This window comes from Lethenteron reissneri, chromosome 2 (assembly GCF_015708825.2).
Source record: "Lethenteron reissneri isolate LAM-NWPU_2019-01 chromosome 2, ASM1570882v1, whole genome shotgun sequence".
NCBI lineage: Eukaryota > Metazoa > Chordata > Hyperoartia > Petromyzontiformes > Petromyzontidae > Lethenteron > Lethenteron reissneri.
In genome coordinates, this window is record NC_083780.1 from 13,745,342 (window position 1) to 13,768,861 (window position 23,520).

Sequence of the window (23,520 nt, forward strand, 5' to 3'; positions counted from 1 at the left end):
GGGGGGGCAACCCCTCCACCAACGAGAAATGATAAGAGTTGTGAGTAAGTAAGGACTTGTCCCTTGCTTTTTATTCGACGCGTGTGCGGCGATGGCGCAGCCATCGATCGAGGGTCGAATTCGAACCGCGTCGTGTGATCGGCATCGCACTCGCTGAAAGTGAATGCCTTCAGGGAAGTCGTGTCCTGTATACACAACTGCGCACAATTCTGAGTCACTTTTCACCGCTTTGCCGTTACTTATTGCCAATTATGGACTCAGACTATTGTCCTATCATCTCATCGAGTCCCTGGCACATGATAATATGCTACACAGTGGCAGTGGGGGTCGCAAATGCCTATGTATTACTAATAAACCCCAATGATCCGATCGAAATTAGGGATTTCGATCGGATCATTGGGGGGGCACGTGCCACCCCCCCACTGGCTCTGCCAGTGACAAAGCACGTCCCACCCCGCTAACCAGTGTGGTCATGCAGCCAATGGAATGCGGTGGCTTCACGATTGACGATGACATCACCAGCGTGAAGACGGGCCACGTGGCCGGGCTGCAGTGGTGCACCGCCTACTGGTGTGCAGCGGTCACAGTGACCACGTGTCGGATTCGCACTTTGCAAAGGCGTCCTCATTGAGAGGCTCGTCAAGGTTAGATTTCGTTTTCACGTATTCCTTTCAAATAAATGTAAACATACGTATTCGGCTTTCACCGATTGCTGTACGGTAAAATCTCCATGCGTCCAAAAAGTGATTTTTTACTTGAAATCTACCAATGAAAGCCCGTATTGCTATGGGGGGGGGGGGGTTGTTTAGCTTTGGGGTCGAGTTTTCACCCAGGAGGACTGCTCAGGGCGAACTTAATGCACATCCCACAAAGGGCATTCCTTCTCCAAACACTGCTGGGCGAGGCCACTCCGTGGTGCGGGTGATCGTGGGGGTCACTTGGCCATTACGTCACGCAGCTTGGTGAAGGTGGGCAGCAAACAGGCGGGGACGGGTACATGGTACAACAATGGATTCTGCTGCTCTGCCCTTTGTTGGGGCCCAGCTTTCTACAATCCGTCGTGCATGCTGCAAGCCGATACACAACGATCCAGGGTCATCTCCGCTTAGCTTCCGAGATTTGACAAGAGCTGTGCACATTCCGAGTGAGTTTGGTCAAAGGCTCCTTCTCGAAACTTTACATTGGTTCAATTTGTTTTTACGGTTTAACCCAGACACTAGATGAACCTGGTTTCTTATATTGAGCATTGTGTGCCATACATGAAACGCGATCGACATTCACGTGTTTATAAAGATAAACACGGGAAATTATCAACACTGCAACTTTTTAATCCTTAATTAGTTCCGAACCCATGCAGTAAACATCGCTAACAACGTTGAAGTACAGAGTGAAAATAACAAGATTGTGTTTTTTTTACAGTTTTTGTAATGCCGAGTTCATGTGCATTATTTGAACGATGACGTGCGTGTGCGATATCTGTAGTTCCAGAAATGTTGTGAATCATCAGCCGCACATTTTTTCAAGCCCCAATTTCACTAAGACGATTCCCGATTCGCTTAAAAGAGAACTCAAGCGATCCGTCTGTTCTCCGCGTGAAACCATACATTCACTTTTAAACAGAAACACATTTAAGCAATTTCCATTGGGTTAACGGTTAACACTACGATTTGGATCGTTTTAAATAGGGAAATGCAGTACATTGAAATCGATACCTAGAAAGCAATGCAGACGAAAGATGTTCATATTGCACAAGGCCGTGCATGCAATAAAGCAAACGTTGGTTTAATATTGGTCGCGAAAGCCCGGTTATCCATAAGAGGTTTTTTGGGTTAGATCGCATAAATGTATTGTTAAACCCGCCATCATCCCACACAGCCAATTAGTAAATCATGCCGCCTGATGATGCTAGTTGCAATTACTGGCAAAACGGCGAACTCGAATTGTAAATGTTGTGGGTTTGCTCTCCAACACACCTGCGCGCTGAACTAGTAACGAATTGGCATATTTTGTTTACGTGACAAACCTTACTAATTGGCCGTGTTGGGTGGGGCGGGGGGTTTAACGGTTGCTTAGTTTGTACGATATCATAGATTTCACGTTGTGCTACCAAGCGCTGGCTACTGGGGGCGCAGTCACTGCGTGCACCACGCGTGGTCACGTGTACACGCACCATACATAACCCACACGCCAGCAAAAACACTCACACAGGGTGCTGCCACTTAGTATGCAGCCACTCAGTATGCAGCATATGGGGCAAAGTTTCCGTCTTTTTGGGCCTCTAGTCTCCCCGCCTCTCAATTTCTTATCTTTGGTGTAAAAGTCAACAGCTGATAAAAATGTAACTCCAAATCTGCGAATATAACCGCGACCTCCACCACCTCTTATCTGGGTGTCTCAACTGCAAGGTTGTGAATGCCGGCACGGCACACGGGGGGTGGGTGGATAGCACCACGCCCGACCGCCTTTGTCTCCCTCGTGGCAATGTTTACACATTGCACCAGGTTCTCGTGAGTTTGAGTCAGCCTCGAGGCGACCCAAGACCAGTTCATAGAATCAGCGTTCTTCACAATTGTCAGAGGTTTAGGGCCACTTGCGCCGATAAGACATCGTCAGTGCGAGGAGGTTCGCCACACATTTGAAACCATTGTTTGGTTTGACAGTAGCACGCTGATGATGGGGTGGTGTTTTGACATTGCTGTATTGTCGGGGGCCGCACTAAAGGCCACCAGGGACCGACAGTGGCCCGCGGACCTTGCAGTGAAGGACACTGGCCTACTAGGACTATGTGCATTGACTGCGATGCATTTGTCCAACTCCGTTGAGCAACCTGTTAAATATTGAGCGATTGTTAAGGTCGCAGTGGCTTCAGGTTAACAGGCAAATGAATGAATGCAGGAGGGGGGGGGGTGAATTTGAGAAAACAATTAGAATCCTTTGAGCAGCACCCTGATAAAACGCGTGTACATGTGCGCACATCCTATCGATTACGGGTCACCAGACATTTGCACGGATATCCCCCCACCCACCCCGTAAAGCCTTGAACAGACGGCCCAGGGAAATGCTGTTGGCGAGTCCCAGTGAAGGCGGCCGACACGGCACACGAGGTGGGTGGCCAACAATCTTACGCCCGACCGTCTTTGTCTCCCCGGTGGCGATGTTTACTGCACACCGCACCAAGTACTCGCGAGGCGGATTCGACTTAGGGGAGGGCCCGGCAACAATTCAGATAATCGTCACCTGCTTGTTGGTGGCTGTGAGCGGGAATCCAACTCTGGACGCCGGGGTCGTAGCGCAGTGCGCTAACCACTACGCAACCGTCCCACCGCACATGAGCACACACCCGTCCTATACACGTGCGCATCCGTGCATAGGAACCCGTACACACCACACATCCCACACACACGTAACCATGCGCATAGCTGCGTACAATTAAACTACACACGTACATTACGTATACACCTGGATACATTTTTCACATGTTCACTGACATACAAACGACGTCCACGAGACTGAAGCCACACCACACGATATCACACACCTGCAGAACCATGCAACTTGTGTTGAGCCGCTTTAAATATAGTCCGTAATAACCCTGAATCACATAATTTAATCACCATGGTGAGGGAGGACTGGGTTGTAAGGATAGGGAAGACAAAAATCAACCAAGAGTTGTTTTTCACACCGCCGCCACGACCCCCCCTCCACCACCAAAGAAAAACCACGACAGCATAAACGACAGCGTTGAAGTTGCTCAACACCACGGATCCTCACTTTCACAGAAACTCGAGAGCCGGACAGCAAATCGGTGGAAGGGGGGGGGGGCATCGTCACACGCGACGGGATTCACAATGGCCATGAAACACAACAACAAAGTCAGATCCGACCTGGCGGGGACATCCCATCTGGATCACACGGGAGACCAACGATAGATTTCGCGTGGGCACGCTCATCGTTGGGTCGGCACCCCGCCGCGTCCGTAATGAATGTGTGCGTAGACGGGCGAGTGGCATTCCGGAACAATGTCGCCTACGGCAATGCCCCGGTTCACGTCGGGGGTGCGTTTCCTGAAATAGGTGCGACGACGGATATCGAAACGACGTCAAATCGAAGGGTGGGTAGTAGGTGGGTGGTGGAGGCGAAGGCTGAGAGGCGACGGGATAGGAGAGAGGACGGATGATGATGCTGCTGCTGTCAGCGACGCGAGTTTGGTGCGAGGTTGAGGCGACGCAAATCAGGTAGCGGTGGTGTGAATCATCAAGTGACGACGTAGTTGCGAGACGCCGTAAATCGGGGTACTGCTGTACAAGCGAGCAGGTGGCGCATCTCAAACGAGTTCTGCTGTGGGGTTCTCAATCGTAAAAAACACATAGGTTTGGAAGAAAAAAAGTCCCCTCCTAGCTGAAATCACTCCTCGCCCATCCGTGATCGGTAAAACGCCACGCTCGTTGATGTTAAACAAATGTTTTGGCACACCAGCGGAAGTGCGAACGTGGTTTTGAATCAGAAGTCGCTCTGTACCATAAGTTAAATGCCCTTATCCCGACAACTGGCTGAGGATCACCACCACCACCACCGGATGAGCCCCACTCGGATCAGTCAGGTATGTGATCAATTACTTTTACACATCATATGACCATCTACACGCACATTATATTAACAGTATACATGTTTTATATTTTTTTGTGTACGGGCAGTGCTTGGAAATGTATCCAATCCTCAAATATACATCACATATAACCGTATACTATTAGTAGGCTTATGTATACAGTACACACATAATATATAAGCATTAAACATCCTGAATTGTACATGTGTTCCGATAGATTACATGCCATACCTTTTAATATCACATGTGCTTGTGTACTTTATACATACATGTGCCAACGCATGTATGATGGTGTGGTCGTGTTTCGAAAGTGGCAGTGGTTGAAGTTCGGCTCATTCACGGACGAGTTCGATGAACATGGTCTGTGATTCACGTATCCAAAAAGTTTACAATTTCCGCAAGACACTCACGCCCACCAACTCAGTCCCGCACTTATCTAATAAAAGGATTCTGGACACATCACCGAACACCGCCTGTAACTCACTCCCACCCACGGTGTTTATAAATGATGCACGAATGAGTTCGTAACATTATCCACGTGCAGGGCAGGGAGACCGAGGTTGTGGCCGCTCGTTTGCCGAAATAGTTCTGGTGTCATTACGCGATGGGGCGGAGGTAGCGATGAAGGGTGGGGGGGTACGTGAAACGACATCGGTCTCTACGTCAACATTTAAAAAAAGACGTCCTATATATTAAATCGATTGCATTTTTTTGGAACCATGAAGCGCGCGAGACATTCAGAATTTAATTCACCACATTGGCTTTTGAGAAGCGACAGTGATAGAAGTTAGTCCACAGGCTCACATCAGGATCACACGCTATACAATCACGAATCTTATTTAAAAAAAAAAATCACGTTCGTGGGTAAGCAATCAATACACGCGTTACCAAAGCGGCACTGACCAACAACTCTTTGACTAATTAGTGCACCAGCCCAGACCAAACGGTTGTGTTGTATCTCTGTGTGCTGGTTATCCCGGGGGTGTGCGTGGGGCAGGAAGGCCCACTGAGCTGGCCAACGCCATGGGGAGAAGGTAACTTGTCCGCAGCAACTGATACAGCTTGTCACTCGCAACGTGTTAGTGAGCGATTGACAAGCAGGCAAAACAAAAAAAATATTAGGACATTTAGGTTTTTTTTTAAAGGGTCCATAACCACAGATGGTATTTTTAAGTCAAAATGTTATCAATCACGCGTGAATACAGTGACCATAAATAGAGATTGGTACCATCAGAGTTTACCGCGTCGTTTGCTACACCAAACTGCTGATCTGGCTGACAAGCATGTGGGGTGGGGGCGCTGTAATGGGATTCAAAACTGTTGCTATGGGAGGCGGTGAAACTCCTCGATTAGACATTTCCGTCTTGAATTACAAACAAAAACTTCGAGTAGAGACATCTACAGGGTGAAACTTCGCTTGTAAAACGTGGGGGGGAGGGGGGGTGTGTAACAAGCCCAAAACAAGATGCTGTAAGTCAACTTTCTTGATCTTGTCGCCAATTGCTCGATAACAAAAAAATAATAATTTACATTTTAAACACAGCCCCCACCCCCCCCCCCCCCCGCCGCTTTTAATTGGTGCAGATTTTTATTCCCGGGGGGTAGCTTAACACTGCAGTAGTGGGGACGCAGTTTTGCAGTCCTTCCCCAATAGTTTACTGCCAAAGCAGGAGGTATTGCCTCTGCTTATAGCAAGGTGGATTTCATAATCGCGGAGAGATTTCTCATATGTATTTGTATATATATTTTAAGCCCAAGTAAGAAGAACGTACTTAATTTGTATCCTTCGGCCTGGGCATATTTGTATAAGACATCATGATAATGTAACAGTTTAGTTCGAATAATTAAGATCCAAACAAATATAACCCCCTTCCCTAAGCGGCTAACGAGATCAACAATGTCATTGCTTTCATAGCTTCCTTGGAATTCCACGACTGTTGTGCATGCCCGTCGACACAATGCGAAGAGAAGGTATGGAGGGAAAAGTGGTAAACTCTTAAAGATGTAACAGGGAAACGAATCATCAACATGTCTCGTTTGGCCAATCCTGTTGCCTTTTAATCTCTCGCCCGTAAGAGCCTTTTAAATACCAATCACTCCTCCCGTGCAATGTTGTCACACGTGTGCATGCGAGTTTGTGTACGTAACACTATAAGTGCATTTAAAGCATCGCATCACCACTATTCTGGGGAACATCCTACACATGAACATGACCTCGAGCTGTGCAAAAACAACCCCACTTTCTTGAGGATGTGAAAAATAAGTCTGAAATGGTGTACGGAAATATAACGTGCGAAATTTCTTCGGAATCAGAAGCGTAGCTTTTACTCAAGTAACCCAAGTATCAGTGGCCAAGGCCCATCACCTCTGCGAGCCCCGAATGCCCGCAAACAAGACGAAAAAAATCGCCAAAATCCCCCTCCCCTCCCATCGCTGTCACAGCCGCAGCGTATTTTAGCTTAATTCTGAGCCTCAAGCATTCCCTACGCTCACACCTGATTAGTCATCAGGAAGGTTTAAAATTTAGTTTCAGTCGACCAATGTCATGGGGGAACCAATCACAACAGTGGAATGTATTAAGAGCTGGGTGCAAGGACAAGATTGGGTAGGAAATTAAGGTCAGGTTCAGTGTTCAAAAGATTTCCAGGCTGAGGGTTATACAATTGGCCTGGGAGGGTCATGGGATGGGGAGGGGGGGAAAGAATAAATCACAATTGATGTAAGGCTCCAGCCAAGGGGAGATCAGATATACACGGCTCTAGAGTTCATATGACGTGGACAAAGCGATAGCGAGAGAGCGGGAGACCGCGAGCGAGTGAGCAGAGGAGCACGCAACAATGCAGCACGATCTCGGAAGCGTGAATCCACGACACGAGGGTGGGGGGCGGGGAGCGGTGGAAGAGGTGGAGGGAATCCCTCCAAATCGATTTTTCAATCGAAAGTACGGACGAAGCGGGTGGGGGGGGGTGGCCTTTACCAGAACGTGGGAGAGGAAACGACAATGGGCACGACACGTGGAGAGAGGAAGGAGGCGGCATGGCGGAGGAGGGGAGGGACAGCGTTTGAGTGCGTGAGAAACTGACGCGCGGGGGGTGGATGGAGAAGAGCGGAGTTCAGAATTGTTCGGCGAGGAGCTCGCAAAGCCTTTTGGAGACGCTCTCTTTGCTCGTGCGCAGCGTGAGGCGGTACATCTGCACACGCACACACACACACCGCACACGCGCACACACACCGCACACGCCGCACACACACACACCGCACACGCCGCACACAACCACCGCACACACACACCGCACACGCCGCACACACACACCGCACACACACACCGCACACGCGCGCACACACACACGCGCACACACACACCGCACACACGCGCACACACACACCGCACACACACACACCGCACCGCACCAAAAAAAAGACAAAGACAACACTGTTGGGGCAAGCGCTGTTAACGAGCAACTATGAAGATCGGCATGGCATACGAGGGGTGGGTGGCCAGCACCAGGCCTGGCCGCCTTTATCTCCCTAAGAATGTTAACTACACAACGCTATGGTCGGTACTCATGTGAGTTGGATTCGACCTAGGGGGGGAAGCCCAGGAACGGCTCAGATAATCGCCACCGGCATTGGCCACGAGCGGGAATCGAACCGGTGGGCTAAAGCAGTGAACTATTAGTCTTTTGTCAACGTGACACTTTTTTGCTGATTGGCCGTGTCGGGTGGTGGAGGGTTACGACACATTTATAAATAACGCGATCTAAACCCAAAAAACGTTGATTATGAATGATTATGGGAATCGAACCCTCGGCCTGCAGGAGTCGTAGCGCAGCGCACTAACCGCTACGCTTACCGCTCCGTACACACACACACAACAAAACACATGCAAGGCACTAAAAACGACCACTCAAGTCTGAGCTGCTGCCCTCCAGTTGGCTGGAGGGTGAACATTTGGCAATAAGTTTTGTCCAATCCCGGCCCAGCCGGCTCAAAAGAGGCAAATGGCCAACGAAGAAGAAGCGTACGTCGTCAACACCACCAACGAGCGCGCGCACTCATACCTGCGCCTGCAGGTTGGGCTCCAGTCGCAGAAGGCAGCCGATCTGCAAAGTCTTCGTTTGGATGATTCCTGCCCCCACATAGTTGTCCGGGTTGGGGTCGACTCTTTCCAGCATGGCCATGCCAAACCCAACCAGCTGATACACACGTGTGCACAAGATTGCAAGCGCACACACACACACACAATAAGTCCTCGCTTCAACACGCGTGTTAACACACTCTTAGGTTTTTTCGGTAAAGTCACGTAGATAAAAATAAATAATAAAATAACAATTATAGAAATAATAATAGAAATAAAATAATAAATCACGACATTTCGGAGGCAACACAAGTCTCCGTCATCAGGTGGGACCGTCACAGCTAGATTTACTGTCTCAAGTGAGGCAAAAATTCCAAGATACAAGTTCAGGGGAGAGGAGGGGGAGAGGGGCTTATCTGAATGTGGTAGCCAATGAAAGGAACGTATTGGGGGGGGGGGGGGCGGGGCTAAAAGAGAACAACAGGTGCACATGCTAAAGGTGCACATGCTAGAAGAGAACGACAATGCACATGTTGTTTTACCCAGTGTTGGTTGACAATCTAAATACAAAAACACGTGTGTTAACACAACGCGTTTTCGCCATAATGCGAAGTGCTCACGAGGGAACACTTTTTGCACAACGGGGGAGGGGAACGTCATGACGCGGAACGCGCTCCGTTATAACGCAGACTTGGAGCACTCGACGACGAACCACGTTCTTGAGCTACGCAGCCGAGTGGTAGTGACACCGCCATCTTACTGCGTGCGCGTAGGAGTACCTCGTAGCTCGCCAAACTTTATCGTGATATCTTATTTATGTGAAAATTATTTTTGCTTCACGCGGCATTTTTCAGGAACGCATCTCCTGCGTTAACCGAGGAAATTCTGTATTGAGAGCGCATAGTTGTGTTTGACAAAAACATTTACAATTCGAATGGGTTTACTACTCTCCAACACGCTGGTGTGCTGAACGAGTAACTATTTGGCATGTTTTGTTTACGTGATACATCTTACTAAGCGTCTGTGTCGGGTGGTAGCGGGTTTAACGACACATTTATATTCATGCGATCTAACCCAAAAAAAACCCTCAATTATAAACCTTCATTCATTCCGTTTTACATCGCTCCCCATCGCTGGTACACACGCACCTTGGCTTTGGTAACCTCTAGTTCCATTGGTGCCGTTGCCTTGAAGATTCTCTGGGCTTCTTGTTGTGGGCTGCACTCGCACGGACACGGAAAAACAAGCAACGTTTAGTCTTTCTTTACACCGCCATCAACCGATAACGATGGCGTGGGTATGCCCCACCGCTTGGGCTAGTGCTCTTAGCGAGCACCTACGATTGCCGGCACGGCACACGAGGGGGTGGGTGGCTAGCACCACGCCCGGCCGCCTTTGTCTCCATAGTGGCAATGTTTACACACCGCACCAGGTTCTTGTGAGTTTGAGTCAGCCTAGAGGAGACCCAGGATCAGTTAATATAAATCAGCGTTCTTCACTAATTTTCAGAGGGGGGTGCCATTTTCCCCTATAAGACATCATCAGTGTGAGGGCCACCACACACATTTGAAACCATTGGGGGTGTGACAGCTGCATGACGATGATGGGGGGCGTTTTCACATTTGTGTATTGTCGGGGGCTGCACGTCAGGGGTCGCACTAAAGGCCACCCGTGGCCCGCGGGCCTTGCAAAAAGGAATATTAATATAAATCATGACGGGTGTTGGTCATGAGCAGGAATTGAACCTCGGGCCACCGGGTTTGTAGCGCAGTGAGCTAACCACTGCGCCACCGCTCCCCACCACACAAAAAGACAAAGATCCCCCGTGTAGACTTAACAGACTGTTGGGGCAGGCGCTGTTAGCGTGCAACCTATGAAGGCCAGCACGGCACACGAGGGGGTGGGTGGCCAACACCACGCCCGACCGCTTTTGCTTCCCCAGTGGCGATGCTTACACACCACACCAGGTGCTCATTTGAGGCCGAGTCGACCTAGGTGAGGCCCAGGACCAGTTCAAATTATCGTCACTGGCGTTGGCCGTGAGCGGGATTCGAACTCGGGTCGCCGTGTTCGTAGCGCCAGCACGCTAGCCGCTGCACTACCGGCTTCCCACCACACACGCGCGCAGACGTGTCTACTTCTCCAGACTGCGCGGTCTGCCAAGTCTCCTCGGCTGGCAGCGAAACGAAGCGTTGGGGGGCACGGGCAGCACCTGCTCAGCTGCTTCCAGCGTGCGAAGAAGTCCTGCGAGGCCATCTCAGTCGGCTGAAAGAACTTGTTGAGAACGACGGGGAGCTGCATCGTGATGCTTTGCATGGAGCCCCCATAGCTGGTGCACACGTCCATATGCACCACACACAAAAGACAAAGATCCCCCTTATAGTCTTAACAGACCGTTGGGGGGGGGAGGCAAGTGCCGTTAGCGAGCAGCTCCTATTGCGCACGAGGGGGTGGGTGGCCAGCATTGTGCTCGGCCGCCTTTGTCTCCCCGGTGGTGATGCTTACACGCCACACCAAGTCGTGATTTAAGGCCGAGTCGACCGAGATGAGGCCCGGGATCCGTTAATCGCCACCGATGTTGATGGCCGTGAGCGGGAATCCACCCTCTGGTGGTGCGGTGCGCTTACCCTTACACTACTGCGCCCCACTGCGCACACACATAAGCACACGTACGTTAGTACATATACATGCGTGTAAAACACATTCATTCACTTGCATTGATTTACTCAGGAAGGCCCCGCCGAGTTTTACACTCATCAGGGGAGTACCGCTCTGGTTTTTGACAAGTTGGGGGCGACAACTCTTAGTGTTTTGTTTAGCCAAGCGAGTAGATTTGCGGGCCAATTTTCTCAGGTTTTTTCGGTAAAGTCACGTAGGTAAAACATCAAAATTAATAAAAAATAAAATAAAATAAAGATCACGACGTTTCGGAGGCAACACAAGTCTCCGTCATCAGGTGGGACCGTCACAGCCAGATTAGCTGCATCAAGTGAGGCAATGATTCAAGATGTAATCCCTTAAAAGCGAGTTGAGGGGGGAGGAGAGGGGGGAGCTCATCAGAATGTGGTAGCCAATGAATGGAACGTATCGGGAGGGAGGGGGGCGGGGCCAACGTGACTTTACCGGAAAAAACCTAAGAATATGAATCCTTGCAGTCACGAAAGCTTCAAATCTAGAGCCAATTTTCTCATTTGAGAAATGTAGACCATAACGCCCCAGCGCCACGTCCCCTCCTCCTTCTCGAATAGCGCAATGGCATCGTCAACGTCCACTGTAAAGCAGACGGCGTGCGGACATTTGCGGTTCGTACCCACCCCCCTCCGCGCAGGATTAAACAGGGCGGCCACGGGGTTGTAACCTTAAACCTCGGCAACAAGCGGCTGACGTGCTACCACTCGGCCACATTGACGCCCACATACACAGCAGAACCCCTCCTCTTAGGGAAGGTAATTGGTTCCACGAAACCGGTCGTCGAGTGATTTGGTCATTAAGCGAGTATAGGGAATGCACGTTAAGGGCTAAATTCGTTCCGATAGCAACGAAAGTTACCCCTTTTTCATCGAAAAAATTTACTTTGTAATATTAAACAATGGATATGAATACATAAAGATACTAACAACATTATAAACACATAATATTAAAATAAAGACGGTTAAACAATGCATTCATTCATATTTACTGTACCTACAACAGCCCATCGTTAACAGGGGATTGGTCGGTAAGCGAACATATTGGGCTCTATGGAGGCCTGTCGTTAAGTGATTAGTCATTAACAGTGGGGGGGGGGGGGGAGGTGGTTAAAAGGGGTTCTACTCTACGATACACTACACTACATTATACACTACACTACCATTTCCTACACATTGGGCTCTATGGAGGCCCGTCGTTAAGCAATTAGTCGTTATTAGGGGTCGTCGTTAAGAGGGGTTCTACTGTATGTAAGTTGAAGACAAGCTCGCATGGTGATGCTGCACGGGCAGTGGTGGACAAGCACAAATAACCAACAACCATTCGTCAATAACGCTGCTTTAAAATAAAACATACGATTGGCAATGTTTCTGCAGTGCCCCAATGTTTCGGGGAGGGGGGACTGCACGTAAAGCCTCATGGCCATCGCATGGCTCGCCGATTAGGCACTCGGCGAGTGCTCCAGAGGATGAGAGGATACCAGAATCTTTATTGAGACTGCTGGAGGAATCCAATGAGCTATGAAGCTCTGTTTTGCAGATGTCCAGTTTGGATGGGTCAGCAAGTTACAACTAAGAGTTTAACAGGCGCCCCTCAATAGGGCTCAATCGTTACCACCACCAAATAATACTAAGACCCTAACCACCTTCACAGTAAACCCATAGCCATAACCTCAAAACTATGAAACATATCCACACGCTAAAATCGTACGTCTAATAAAAAAACCAATCCATAACTTCTTAGCATAAACCAGAACACAAACTTGAACACGAATTTGACCCCAAATGGCTCACAGACCCCAATCCTTAACCCAAGCATATCTCAACGTCTCAACCATTTGAACAATTAACTACAAAACCCTTTACCCCTGAACCTTTCCATTTAACATAAACACAACCTATTAATTTAAACCACGATGCCTTTACCCGAACAGCAGCTTTGTAAGGCCAACAACACGCTCAAGCCCTCTCACACCCGACCCGTCTGTGTGTGTGGCCGAAGAGAAGGAGTGTCTGGGTCTCACCGGAACTGGATGGTAAGGAGAGGTGCGTCGCTGAAGTCGTCCAAGCACTCGACATTGATCATCTGCTGGACCTGGGCCCCACCGTCGATCAGCGGCTCCACTGTGCGAGCCTCCACCGCCAGCTGTGCCAAGGGACCCCCGTGCAGTCAAGGAGGCTATCGTTTGCGGCCAGGGTCGCTTTGGAAAGAATAAGTTAATATCTCGGTGGGGCTTTGCCTGGCAGGGATGGTTTTAATGTTGTATTTGTGTGTTTTGGGCGATTTGTTAACCCTTTCTTGGACTGTTCATAATAATGAAATCCACAGCAAGATTTCACACCTGATGAGGATTGCTTGTGTTGCAGTCGAAACGTCGTGATAATTTTTACTGTTTTATATTTATTTTATTTTATTATTTCCCTTCTTTGTGACTTTACCGAAAGAACCAAGAATATGAATCCCTGCAGTCACGGAAGCTTTAAATCAAAATAAAAAAACATCTATATTTATGCGACCTCACCCAAAAACCTCTATTATGGATAATATTGATCGCGAAAGCGTGCGTGTTAAATTAATCCACATCATAAAAAAAAAAAATCGCATTTTTGTCATCATTATTTTTATGTCGCAATAAAAGAAGCTGGTGCAACAAGGATATGGTTTTTCAGCTCTCCGGGGCACGCGACGGTGGGCGAGAAGCTCTGGAACTGAACGGACGTCTTGTTGCCGTAGAACAGGCAGACGCGGCCTGCGTGATGGGGGCAGACGCAAGAACGAGCATGGCACCTCCTGTTAGCTCTGAGACAGACTCAGGTGCCCGCGGACGGATCTGTTTCATTAGCCAAGGGCTTGATGCACCCTGTGGAGGCACCACTAAATGACGGGATTAATAAAAGGTGCAGGCGCTGCCACATTCAGCTACCCGGGTGAGTAGATTTTGCCACACGGGAGCCAGCAACTCGTTTTTTAATTACTGCCCAAATATGGCTTTGACAGCGCATGTCAGCGTCATCGCGTGCAGCTGTGTGCGTGGCCGGGAATGAAAATCTTGCTGCTGCTGCTGCTGCTGCCAGGATGTTAGTGGAGTGTGCTCATTGACATCTTGACGCTTAAGTACACAAAGACAAAATATTCCCCCTATAGCCTGAACAGACTGTTGGGGCAAGTGCTGTAAGAGCACCTACGAAGGCTGGAACGACACACGAGGGGGGGGGGGGGGTGGCCAGCATCACGACGATGCTTACACACCACACCAGGTATTAATTTGAGGCCGAGTCGACCTAGGGGGAGGCCCACAACCGGTTTAGCTAATCGTCACTTGTGTTGGCTGTGAAAAGGGAATCGAACTCGGATTCGTAGCGCAGCGCGCTAACAGTTTCACACACGCACACACACACACACAAAATCCCCCTCGCCACTCACTTACCTAGATTCTGTCTGTATTCAGACTTGACTCCGATCTGTAGCAGCTGATTTTCAAACAAAACCCCATTGTTCTTGCACACAAACCTAAGGGACAAAGATAACATCACATATACGCACTCGTGTTGCAAATATATATTTTTCTAAATATATTCCCGTATTGTTCCCTTAATAGGAGCAACCTTTCTGTTAAAACTGAAAGACTATTGTTAGAATTAAGTTATCCCAATTAAGATTTAGATTGCATTGCTGCAATGCTGTGTGATATGGACCAGATATGGCTTTGCGATTGTCTTGACCACTGACCAAGTTATTTTTTTCAACATGGAGAGGGCTAAATAGAAGTATATATTTTAATCTTAACACTACACTAAAAAAGGTAGGTATATACAGTTTTCACAATATAATTGTGCATTATATTCAAGGGTTTACTGGAGACCTTTGTTTTTGTGTGCCCATCGTGGGTTTGGGATTAGAAGACTGGCCCCTATCAGGGGCGAGGTCACGTGATGGGCGTATTCACGGTGAGATCAGCCCCCCCTCCCCCTCCCAAATCAGCTCTTTGTCTCAGCATTCATTGCAATTTGCAAAGGACAGAAGGGCGCTTCCAATTTCACCCCATGGAGCGGTAGTGTGCCAATTGCTGGGTGAAATCCAACGAAACAGGGCCCGTGTGCATTTGTGTATGTGTGAACATGTGCACACGTTACACGTGCGCCTGTATTATTTTATACGGTGTGCGTACACATGGGCAAACATAGAGTAAAAAAATAAACGGTGTATCCTTAATGTTACCGAGAGAACAATAAAACTACATCACAGTTCAGGCCGAGTGGCCCACAGTAGAACTGGAGGAAGAGCGACCACCCACACGCAGCCGCGACTCCTGTGCAGGATCGGGCATCCCCTTCCACTGAACGGCGGACGGTCAGACTGACACTTTGGCTGGATGCGCGGTGGGACGCATGACGGAGGGAGGTGCAGGGGAACTAGGGGTCGGACATCTTACTTGTTAAAGAGCTCATCGGCGCCATGCAGGGCGCTGTCATCAGAGAGTGAGACGGGCGGGGAGAGAGTGCGCTGGCTGCACACAATACCCGATGTGTATACACGCACGCACGCACACACACGTATGGTCAAACAGCAAAAGGGCACACACACTTCCAAGTGCCCGTGCATCCACGTCAGTTCACGCGCTGACATGTGCACGCACGCGCCACGGAAAGCAAAGTGTACGCCTGCGAGCACACACTTGCGTTGGGGCCCTCTTTATATTCATGAAAGAGCCCCAATCGTTCAGATGCCGTGCCACGAATGCAGCCTGCCGCTGACTGTCACATGCTGAGTAACCTCGGTTTCCAAGCATTTCGCGAGGATGTATGTAAACGTGTGCATGTTGAAACTCTTTTGCACCGTACGTAGCAGACCGTGCTAAATCGGAGGAAGGACAATCTAAATCTAAAAGTCAGTTCTAAAAGAAATCAGTTTGTTAATCTAGACGATTTAAAAGTGCATAGCTCCAGGGGCTTCCTAATATTGGAAGAGCGTTCCAGACGGCTGCAGAAGTGCACCTGAAGGCGCGTGATGCGGTGACCCTTTTTTGTTCGGTGGCCAGCCAAAAGCTGCCAAAAGCAGGAAAGCACCAAAATAACTGAATGATGGACATATGCAAGGCGGCACCTGTCCCCTCGCCCCCCCCGCGTTGCTTGCGCCACCATTATTAAAATTAATATTACGAACGACACGCCACACACGCAGCATCTTGGAATATTTGTCTAAGCAGACGACATCGCTCTCGCTAAGCGAGCATCAAGCCTCGAAAAAAGGTAGCTACACCCTTTGCCGAGGACCTTAACAATGATGCGGAGGGATTTTGGAAATTGGCAACTGCATTCCGCTTATCTGGCGAGAAAATGCCAAAATGACACTCGTCTTTCAGCAGCAAGAAAGGTTCTGAAAAAAAGCCATCACCAAAATAAATCTCAAGAGTTACTCTGGATCGAGGCCTCGGGCCTACCGAGAACATTTGAGGAAATCCGCAAAAAGACAAAGACCAGGAGACGAACCCTCAAAACACAGAAACAAACACAGGCACGTGTTGAGAAGCAGACGGGCGTACGCTCCGTACGGCTACCTTGGGTCTTAAAATGTACGCCACAGCACAGTGCCGAGCTCGGAAAGAAGTGCCAGTGAACAGCCTGTTCTGTAACGCACCGGGAACCAGCGCGGAGGCTTCAGGAGCAGCTGAGAAGGCGATCGCTTTTGGTGACCGTGTGACGACTCAGGTCAAGTTTGTTCTGGACCCTCTGTAGCCCGAGACAAGTTTTTCTTTTACGTTCCATAGAGGACGGCACTTAGCTTTGCCGCAATCGAGCAGTCATCTTACAACTGCCATTTGCTACAGTGTGCGGGTGTGCATGACAATGCACTAACATACAAGTGCACACGCCTGACATGTGCACTCGCTTTATGGAAATATACAACGCAAACAAACATACGCGACACTTATACATACACTTGCGCATGCACAAACGTGTGTGTGTGTGTGTGCGCCAACGTAAATTTTCCCCATACATCCAACGACAACATACGTTGCACGGCCTCCACACTCCGCCTCTTCCCACCCCACATATGCGTTTGTTAGCGAGTTGGCTAGTGGCTGTGTGACAACATCAAAATGGGTTCAGAAAATTCTTCACTGGTTTCGTTCCAATTTTTTTTTTAACCGTTCCACACACGAGTCGTCAGGCAGCGAGTCGTCAGGCAGCAAGCAAGAGGCCGTTTCAGATCGTGGCAGCAGCAGCACGGGAGACGCAGCAACCCACTGCAAGAGGGCAGCAGCGCCGCCATGGCAGTTTTACTTTTGCGCTCAAAGCGATCCTGCGTGTTGGCAACTCACTTGGCAAAGTATTCATCGGAGGAGATGGAAGGCAACGCAGCGGCGGTGCCAATGTCGGAGAAGACGTCGACGAGCAGCCCTCCTCCTCCTCCCCCCCCGCCACCTCCGCCGGGCGGCCCCACCACCGTGCCGCTGGGCCCCGGCCCTCCCGGCGACGGCACGGAGCCCGCCGCGACTGCGGCCACCGCGGCCGCCGCGGTGGGGGCGCCGAGGCCCAGCAGGTCAGCAGACGCGGACGGGGACGGGGTGGACTGCACCGAGACAAAAGACAAAGATTCCCCTGTAGAGCCCGAAGACTATGAAGACCGGAACGGGTGGGTGGCCAGCGCTACGCCCGACCACCTTGGTCTCCCTAGTGGCGATATTTACACACCGCACCAGGTACTCATTCGAGGTTCGGGACCGGTTCAGATATTTATCACTGGTTGGCCGTGAACGGGAATCGAACCTGGGTCGCTGGGTTCGTAGCGCAGTGCACCAACCACTACACTACCGCTCCCCACACGCACACACACAAGCATGTAGGCAATTGCATGTGTGGAACCCAAGACACACGTAGACAGTGGGTGGCTTTTGCAGGCACCGTACATTATTTCACTTCAGTGAATAGTGTGGTATTATTCGATAGTTACAATCTGTGGATACTCTTTCTACGCTTTCCAAACCAAAATTGAAAGTGTTAGTAATGTGTTAACTTTGTCCGTCTGTCTGAAAAGGGGAGGTCATGACAACTAAAATAATACAATTTTAAATCCTTTTCAGCAAAAGTTTCATACGTGTTAATTTGTTTGCGTTTAAGGTGGGTTAGGCCCTCGTGGACCTTGAAGTACCTGACCCAACTTCTATTATAATGTGTATTACTTCCCAGAATCTTTAAATGGAACTCGGGTAAACACACAAAGCCTGCAAGAGGTCCCAGAGGACTGGTCTTTCCACTGAGAAGCTGCAGCCCATTGATCCATTAAATAATAATAATTTCATTTCATATAGCATCATTCATGCAAGTGCATCCCACAACACTGCACATCAATTATCCAGTTCCGTACACAGATTATACAAAAACAAAACCCCACTGCTTCTTTCGGCAAAACTACATAGAAATTCCTCCTGTAAATATTGTCATTTTGGATAGGAGTTTACTTGTCTCAATAGGACTCCGGGAACCCAATTTGTAAAAAAAAAGGTGGAAATGAACACAAAGTTCAACATGTAAACAGCGCGACGTGCCGAAGGTATTGATGTACGTACAAGGGCGCTGGCTTTGAGTGCGATGGGTTCAGATCCTCCGTTGAGTTCTCCACCAGGGCCGGTCTTCTTGCCGTCTTCCAGGTCTGTGACGGTGGACGGGCCTTTCTTCTTCTTGAGCTTGGCCAGGATGGACGACTCGCGCTCTGGAAACGGTGGCATCTCCTCCAGCACCGTGGCCTTGATTTTGTTAACCACGGGGGGTGGGTGGGTGGGGGAAACAGCGGAGGGATGGAACGGTTAAGAGCACATTGGGACAGGGAGAAAATCTCGGTGGCACGTCACTTTGCACCACGGGCAGAGGCCGACCAACGAGGCAACGTGGTTAGGCAAACGATACGTGCATGTGCGGCGCAGACAGAATTCACCCACAGGAGGAGCACGGAGAAATGGAGGTGGATATATTGATGACGAGAATTTTTTTTCCTATTCTGGCGTAGGGCATTATGTTAGGAGTTAAAAAGGCAATGTCGAGGTCTGCTAGCCAGGAGAGGACTTCAGGAGAGTCAGTGGAGTTGAACAATAAGGTCAATGAAGGAACAGAGGCCATGGAATATTTATTGGGCAGATTTGGTTTGGCCTCTTCATAGAAGATCACCGCTGTGTTTTCAAAGCCAACGGTGGATGCCCTCTGGATGCTCACCCCACGCCACCGCTGGCTCAGGGCTGTAAAACGGGAGATGACCAACCACCCTCTCAATGCTCATTTGAGCAGAAAAAAACCCACTGACTTTTGACTGCTACATCATAGTGGATGTTAACAACTGTGTGCTTCCTATGTTGCCGGTGGCAAGTGTCAGTCGTGTTTTGCTGTCGAGCGATGAAGGCGATGGCGGTGAAGATGACGACGCGATGCGGTTTTGTCGGTGGCATGCAGCGAGTGGGGGTCGAACCAGCACGTCGGTGGTGGCGACGGTGCTCAGCTTGAGGTACTCGACCGCTCGCTGCTGCAGTTCGGCGTCGGCGTTGCGGAGCTGATTCCCCGAGCGCAGCACCTCCTGGATGGTGGGCTTGATCTCGGGGAAGAGGTTCACGAACTTGATGTACGTGCTGAGCAGCAGCGCGCGCGTCGATACGCTGCACAGGTGGAACTTGGAGTGCAGCAGGTTGAACTGCACGAGGGGGCTGCACGCAGGCACCCACAAACGCACGCACACGAGCTAATTCACTCGAGGTTCAGTCCGATGCGGTTCAGAGACAAACTCAAGACTTGGCCGTGTATACAAGTAAACGAATGTAAAAAAAAAAATCGAAACAAACATCATTGCACACTTACATGGCGCCAATATAAATGCTGGTAAGGCCACTTAAAGAGTGTTGAAGATTATCAGACTGGTTATGGGACGAACAGAGCAGATTCTGTTAGGAACAGATGGAATCCAGTTGTTTAAAAGTGATGATGAATATAAAAAAAACAATGAGTGGACAGTGAAGCTGGGTTTATGGAGTCAATAGCGAGATATAGCTGGGTGCCTTCAGCATAGAAGTGATGGCTCACGTATGATATTGCCAAGCAGCAGAGTGAGTATATTGAGAAGAGCAAGCAGCTGAGTATGGCACTGTGTGAGACACCGCTGCACACACAGGTGTGTCTGACAGGAAGACGGTCCCTGCATGGAAACATAGCAGCGGTTCTGGAAGATAAATGGGAAACCAGCAGGGAAGTGTGACGGAGTCCTCTAAATGTTACGGAAGTGCACAAAGAGAGGAGCGAGTGGATGGAGTGGCCTACAGCGTCAAACGCAGCAGAGGCCTAGGAGAAGCAGCGCTGATAGCGACCCATTGTCTGAAGGGTGAATACAGTCATTTACCGCATGTTGGAGAGCATTTTGAAAAGAATGGCTTTGGCGGAAACCAGATTGTACTGGGTCATCTAGACCACGGGGGGGGGGGGGGGGGGGGGGGACTTTTTTTGGAGGGATCAGAGAAAATAAATTTAGACCAAAATATAAATTGGTAGGATGGAGTAATAGCAGCAGCCTTGAGAGCTGTGGGGATGTTACCAGTTCGACGGAGGCACTGATGAAGCTGGTAAAGTACAGGGGGCCAGGGCGGGTAAGGCAGTGAGGGATGGGTATGGTGGGGTAAAGGAGCGAAGACAGACGAGTACGTTTACAAGTTGTTGCGATGTTGTTCATGGTGACAGGCTGTGACACATGTCAAGGGTCGGTGGTGGCGGGAGACAGACACGCGATACAAGGAGCAGTCAGATGTTAGAATTCCATTCCCGATTTTATTGACCTCTTTGAAAAAAATGAAAAGAGGCGATTTGCTCACAAGCCCTTTCCCGTGGTACGTTTTGGTTTAGACAATATCGCTTATTAACTCCTTTAGCTACGATTGTAAGAACATGTATGAAGAACCTATTTAGCACCATACGTCGTCAACTGCGTGAATCCGAGGTGCAGAGGAAGGACAAAAACTAAACACATTAAGCAGTTTTAAAGAAATTAGTTTTAGGTCTAGATTTAAAAGTGCATAGCTCCAGTGGCTTCCTAATATCAGAAGGAAGAGCGTTCCAGATGGCCGCAGAAGCGCATCTAAAACCGTGCGATGCGTTGACCGTCTTTGTACGATGGCTCGCTACAATCCGCTGCGAGGGTGACCGGTGTTCACGCGATGGTTTATGCTCCCTGACGAGAGCAGCCCACGTAGACCTAATCCAGAAAAAATAGGCGTACACAAGGACACACACCTGGAGCGAGGGTCTCCAGCGATGAGATTTCCGAATTCTCCCAAGATGTAACCGCCCACCTTGACCATGTTTTCATGGCATGCTGGGGCCTGCAGTGCCTGTACACACACACACAGAGTGCACAACACATGCACCACTTGCTCAGAGCTGCACACTTAAAAATAGCCCAATTTAATGCTTTTAAAAACAGCACGTAAAGACTATAAAGCCCTAAACTGGAATATAATTGCATTCAGCTCACGAACGATAAAAAGGCTTGCCAATAATTATTTGTATAACCGACTGATAACCAGAAAAGCATAACTCGATATATTTCAGTTGACTAGAGCCCTGGCACCAGTGACAATGCCCAGCATGACTTCTGGACACGGTGCCTTAAAGGTTACCCGGGCCATAAATGATTTAGTAAGCCCAAGGCACAACACAGTTTATTCCTTCGTTCTCTTATCCGAGATCGGTTCTCCCATATCTTTGTAGACAAGAAGAGCTTCTCCATAAATATAGCAATTTATTTTCCAATCAACAACTCATTCTGAAGGAAATTCATTATTTGGACCACAATGAAAACCCAATATCTCTCATGTTATGTTACTCATTGGCCCAGATGAATTACAATAAAATTACAAAATAATATGTATGTAAGGAGAGCTTATGTCGCACCGTACGTAGCCAACCATGCTAATGGGATGTGCGGGGGAAACAAAAAAAACTAAAACACACACAAAAAACAATAATTTGTAGTGACTGTTAATATCTCGTGGAAATCTCGCTGGTCATTTCGGCAAGGTCATGACACCTATTTAAAAAGAAAAGCGCCAGTCAGATGACGCGGTTATCCTGACTTTCTGAGAAATGAGCGCGTACCTCAAAGACGGTCTTGGCAGCGTAGCCCTGCACGTCGTCGCGGTTCGTGACGATCTGGATGACGCGGTACCACACTTCTTCGCTCACGTAGTCGCCTGCGATGCGGATGAGGTTGAGTATGGTGTCCACGTACCACGTGTAATCCACCGCGTACCGCTCCGCCAAGATCGCCACCTTCAGCACCTGCACGCGGGGAGGCGGGGGTCACACGACAGCCGCCACCCATCGTTGGCAACAGCTTTGTTGTCGTCACCATCGTGAATGAAGCATCAGGAATAGCAAAGCCACACCAGCTCTCTCCACGAAGCCCTCTTGTCGTAGGCAGCAGACCTCTACATTGGCATTTAAGCCCCTTAACGTATTGCCAATATTATCGTTACCACCACGACAAACATTAGGAAAATTATTTGGTGACGCTGCTGCATTGGCAGTGGTGCAAAAGCAAGAAAAATTAACACTGATAAATGTGTAGATTTTTTTTTACATCACAGATTGTTCAACTCCTCAAACACCAGCACAACCACCATCATCACCCACACTGGTGACCAATACAACAGCCACTGCTACAACGATTACAATTAACACGACAGTTCTCATCGTTAGTGCGAATATTATCTCAATTGCAACCATCGACAATACACGCCGCCCGCCCCGTACCCTGCAAGCTTGCAGCCGCGGTAGAGTACGACTCGGGTTTGTACTGGGCTTGGTTAAAGTTAATCGATGTGCAAGCACGATGTGCCAGCACATCGATTAACACAATCCTGAAAGATATTCGCGGCATTCATTTATCAACTGAACTGGAAGCAGGCAATGACAAACGAGCATTGTCTGAACAAGGGTAACACGTCAGACTGGGCGAGTTTTAATTTACACCGACTTGGCCCTAATGAAAACCTTGATGATACCACTTAAAACAAAGCGAATAGTTTACACGGGACTGCTGGCATCGGTATATGCCGACCAGCATCTATTACGAAAAAACTATGAACGAAACTATTTTTTATTTTACCAGGTAAGAC

At 49.1% G+C, this 23,520-nt stretch overlaps 1 protein-coding gene across 1 annotated transcript in view; it reads right to left on the reverse strand.

Annotated features, from left to right (window-relative positions):
• Window positions 1-1,738: 1,738 nt before the first annotated feature.
• Window positions 1,739-23,520, reverse strand: part of LOC133340769 (AP-2 complex subunit alpha-2-like) — a 44,928-nt gene continuing 23,146 nt past the window's right edge. Inside the window, exons 11-23 of the mRNA XM_061549155.1 lie at window positions 22,499-22,681; window positions 21,635-21,732; window positions 19,833-20,064; window positions 18,943-19,119; window positions 17,695-17,945; window positions 15,805-15,879; window positions 14,800-14,882; window positions 14,031-14,121; window positions 13,396-13,518; window positions 10,897-11,013; window positions 9,833-9,902; window positions 8,668-8,802; window positions 1,739-7,797 (exon numbers count right to left, since the gene is read on the reverse strand). Of these exons, the coding sequence (XP_061405139.1) occupies window positions 7,720-7,797; window positions 8,668-8,802; window positions 9,833-9,902; window positions 10,897-11,013; window positions 13,396-13,518; window positions 14,031-14,121; window positions 14,800-14,882; window positions 15,805-15,879; window positions 17,695-17,945; window positions 18,943-19,119; window positions 19,833-20,064; window positions 21,635-21,732; window positions 22,499-22,681 (1,713 nt within the window). The 3' untranslated portion in view covers window positions 1,739-7,719. The remainder of the gene's footprint in view (window positions 7,798-8,667; window positions 8,803-9,832; window positions 9,903-10,896; window positions 11,014-13,395; window positions 13,519-14,030; window positions 14,122-14,799; window positions 14,883-15,804; window positions 15,880-17,694; window positions 17,946-18,942; window positions 19,120-19,832; window positions 20,065-21,634; window positions 21,733-22,498; window positions 22,682-23,520) is intronic.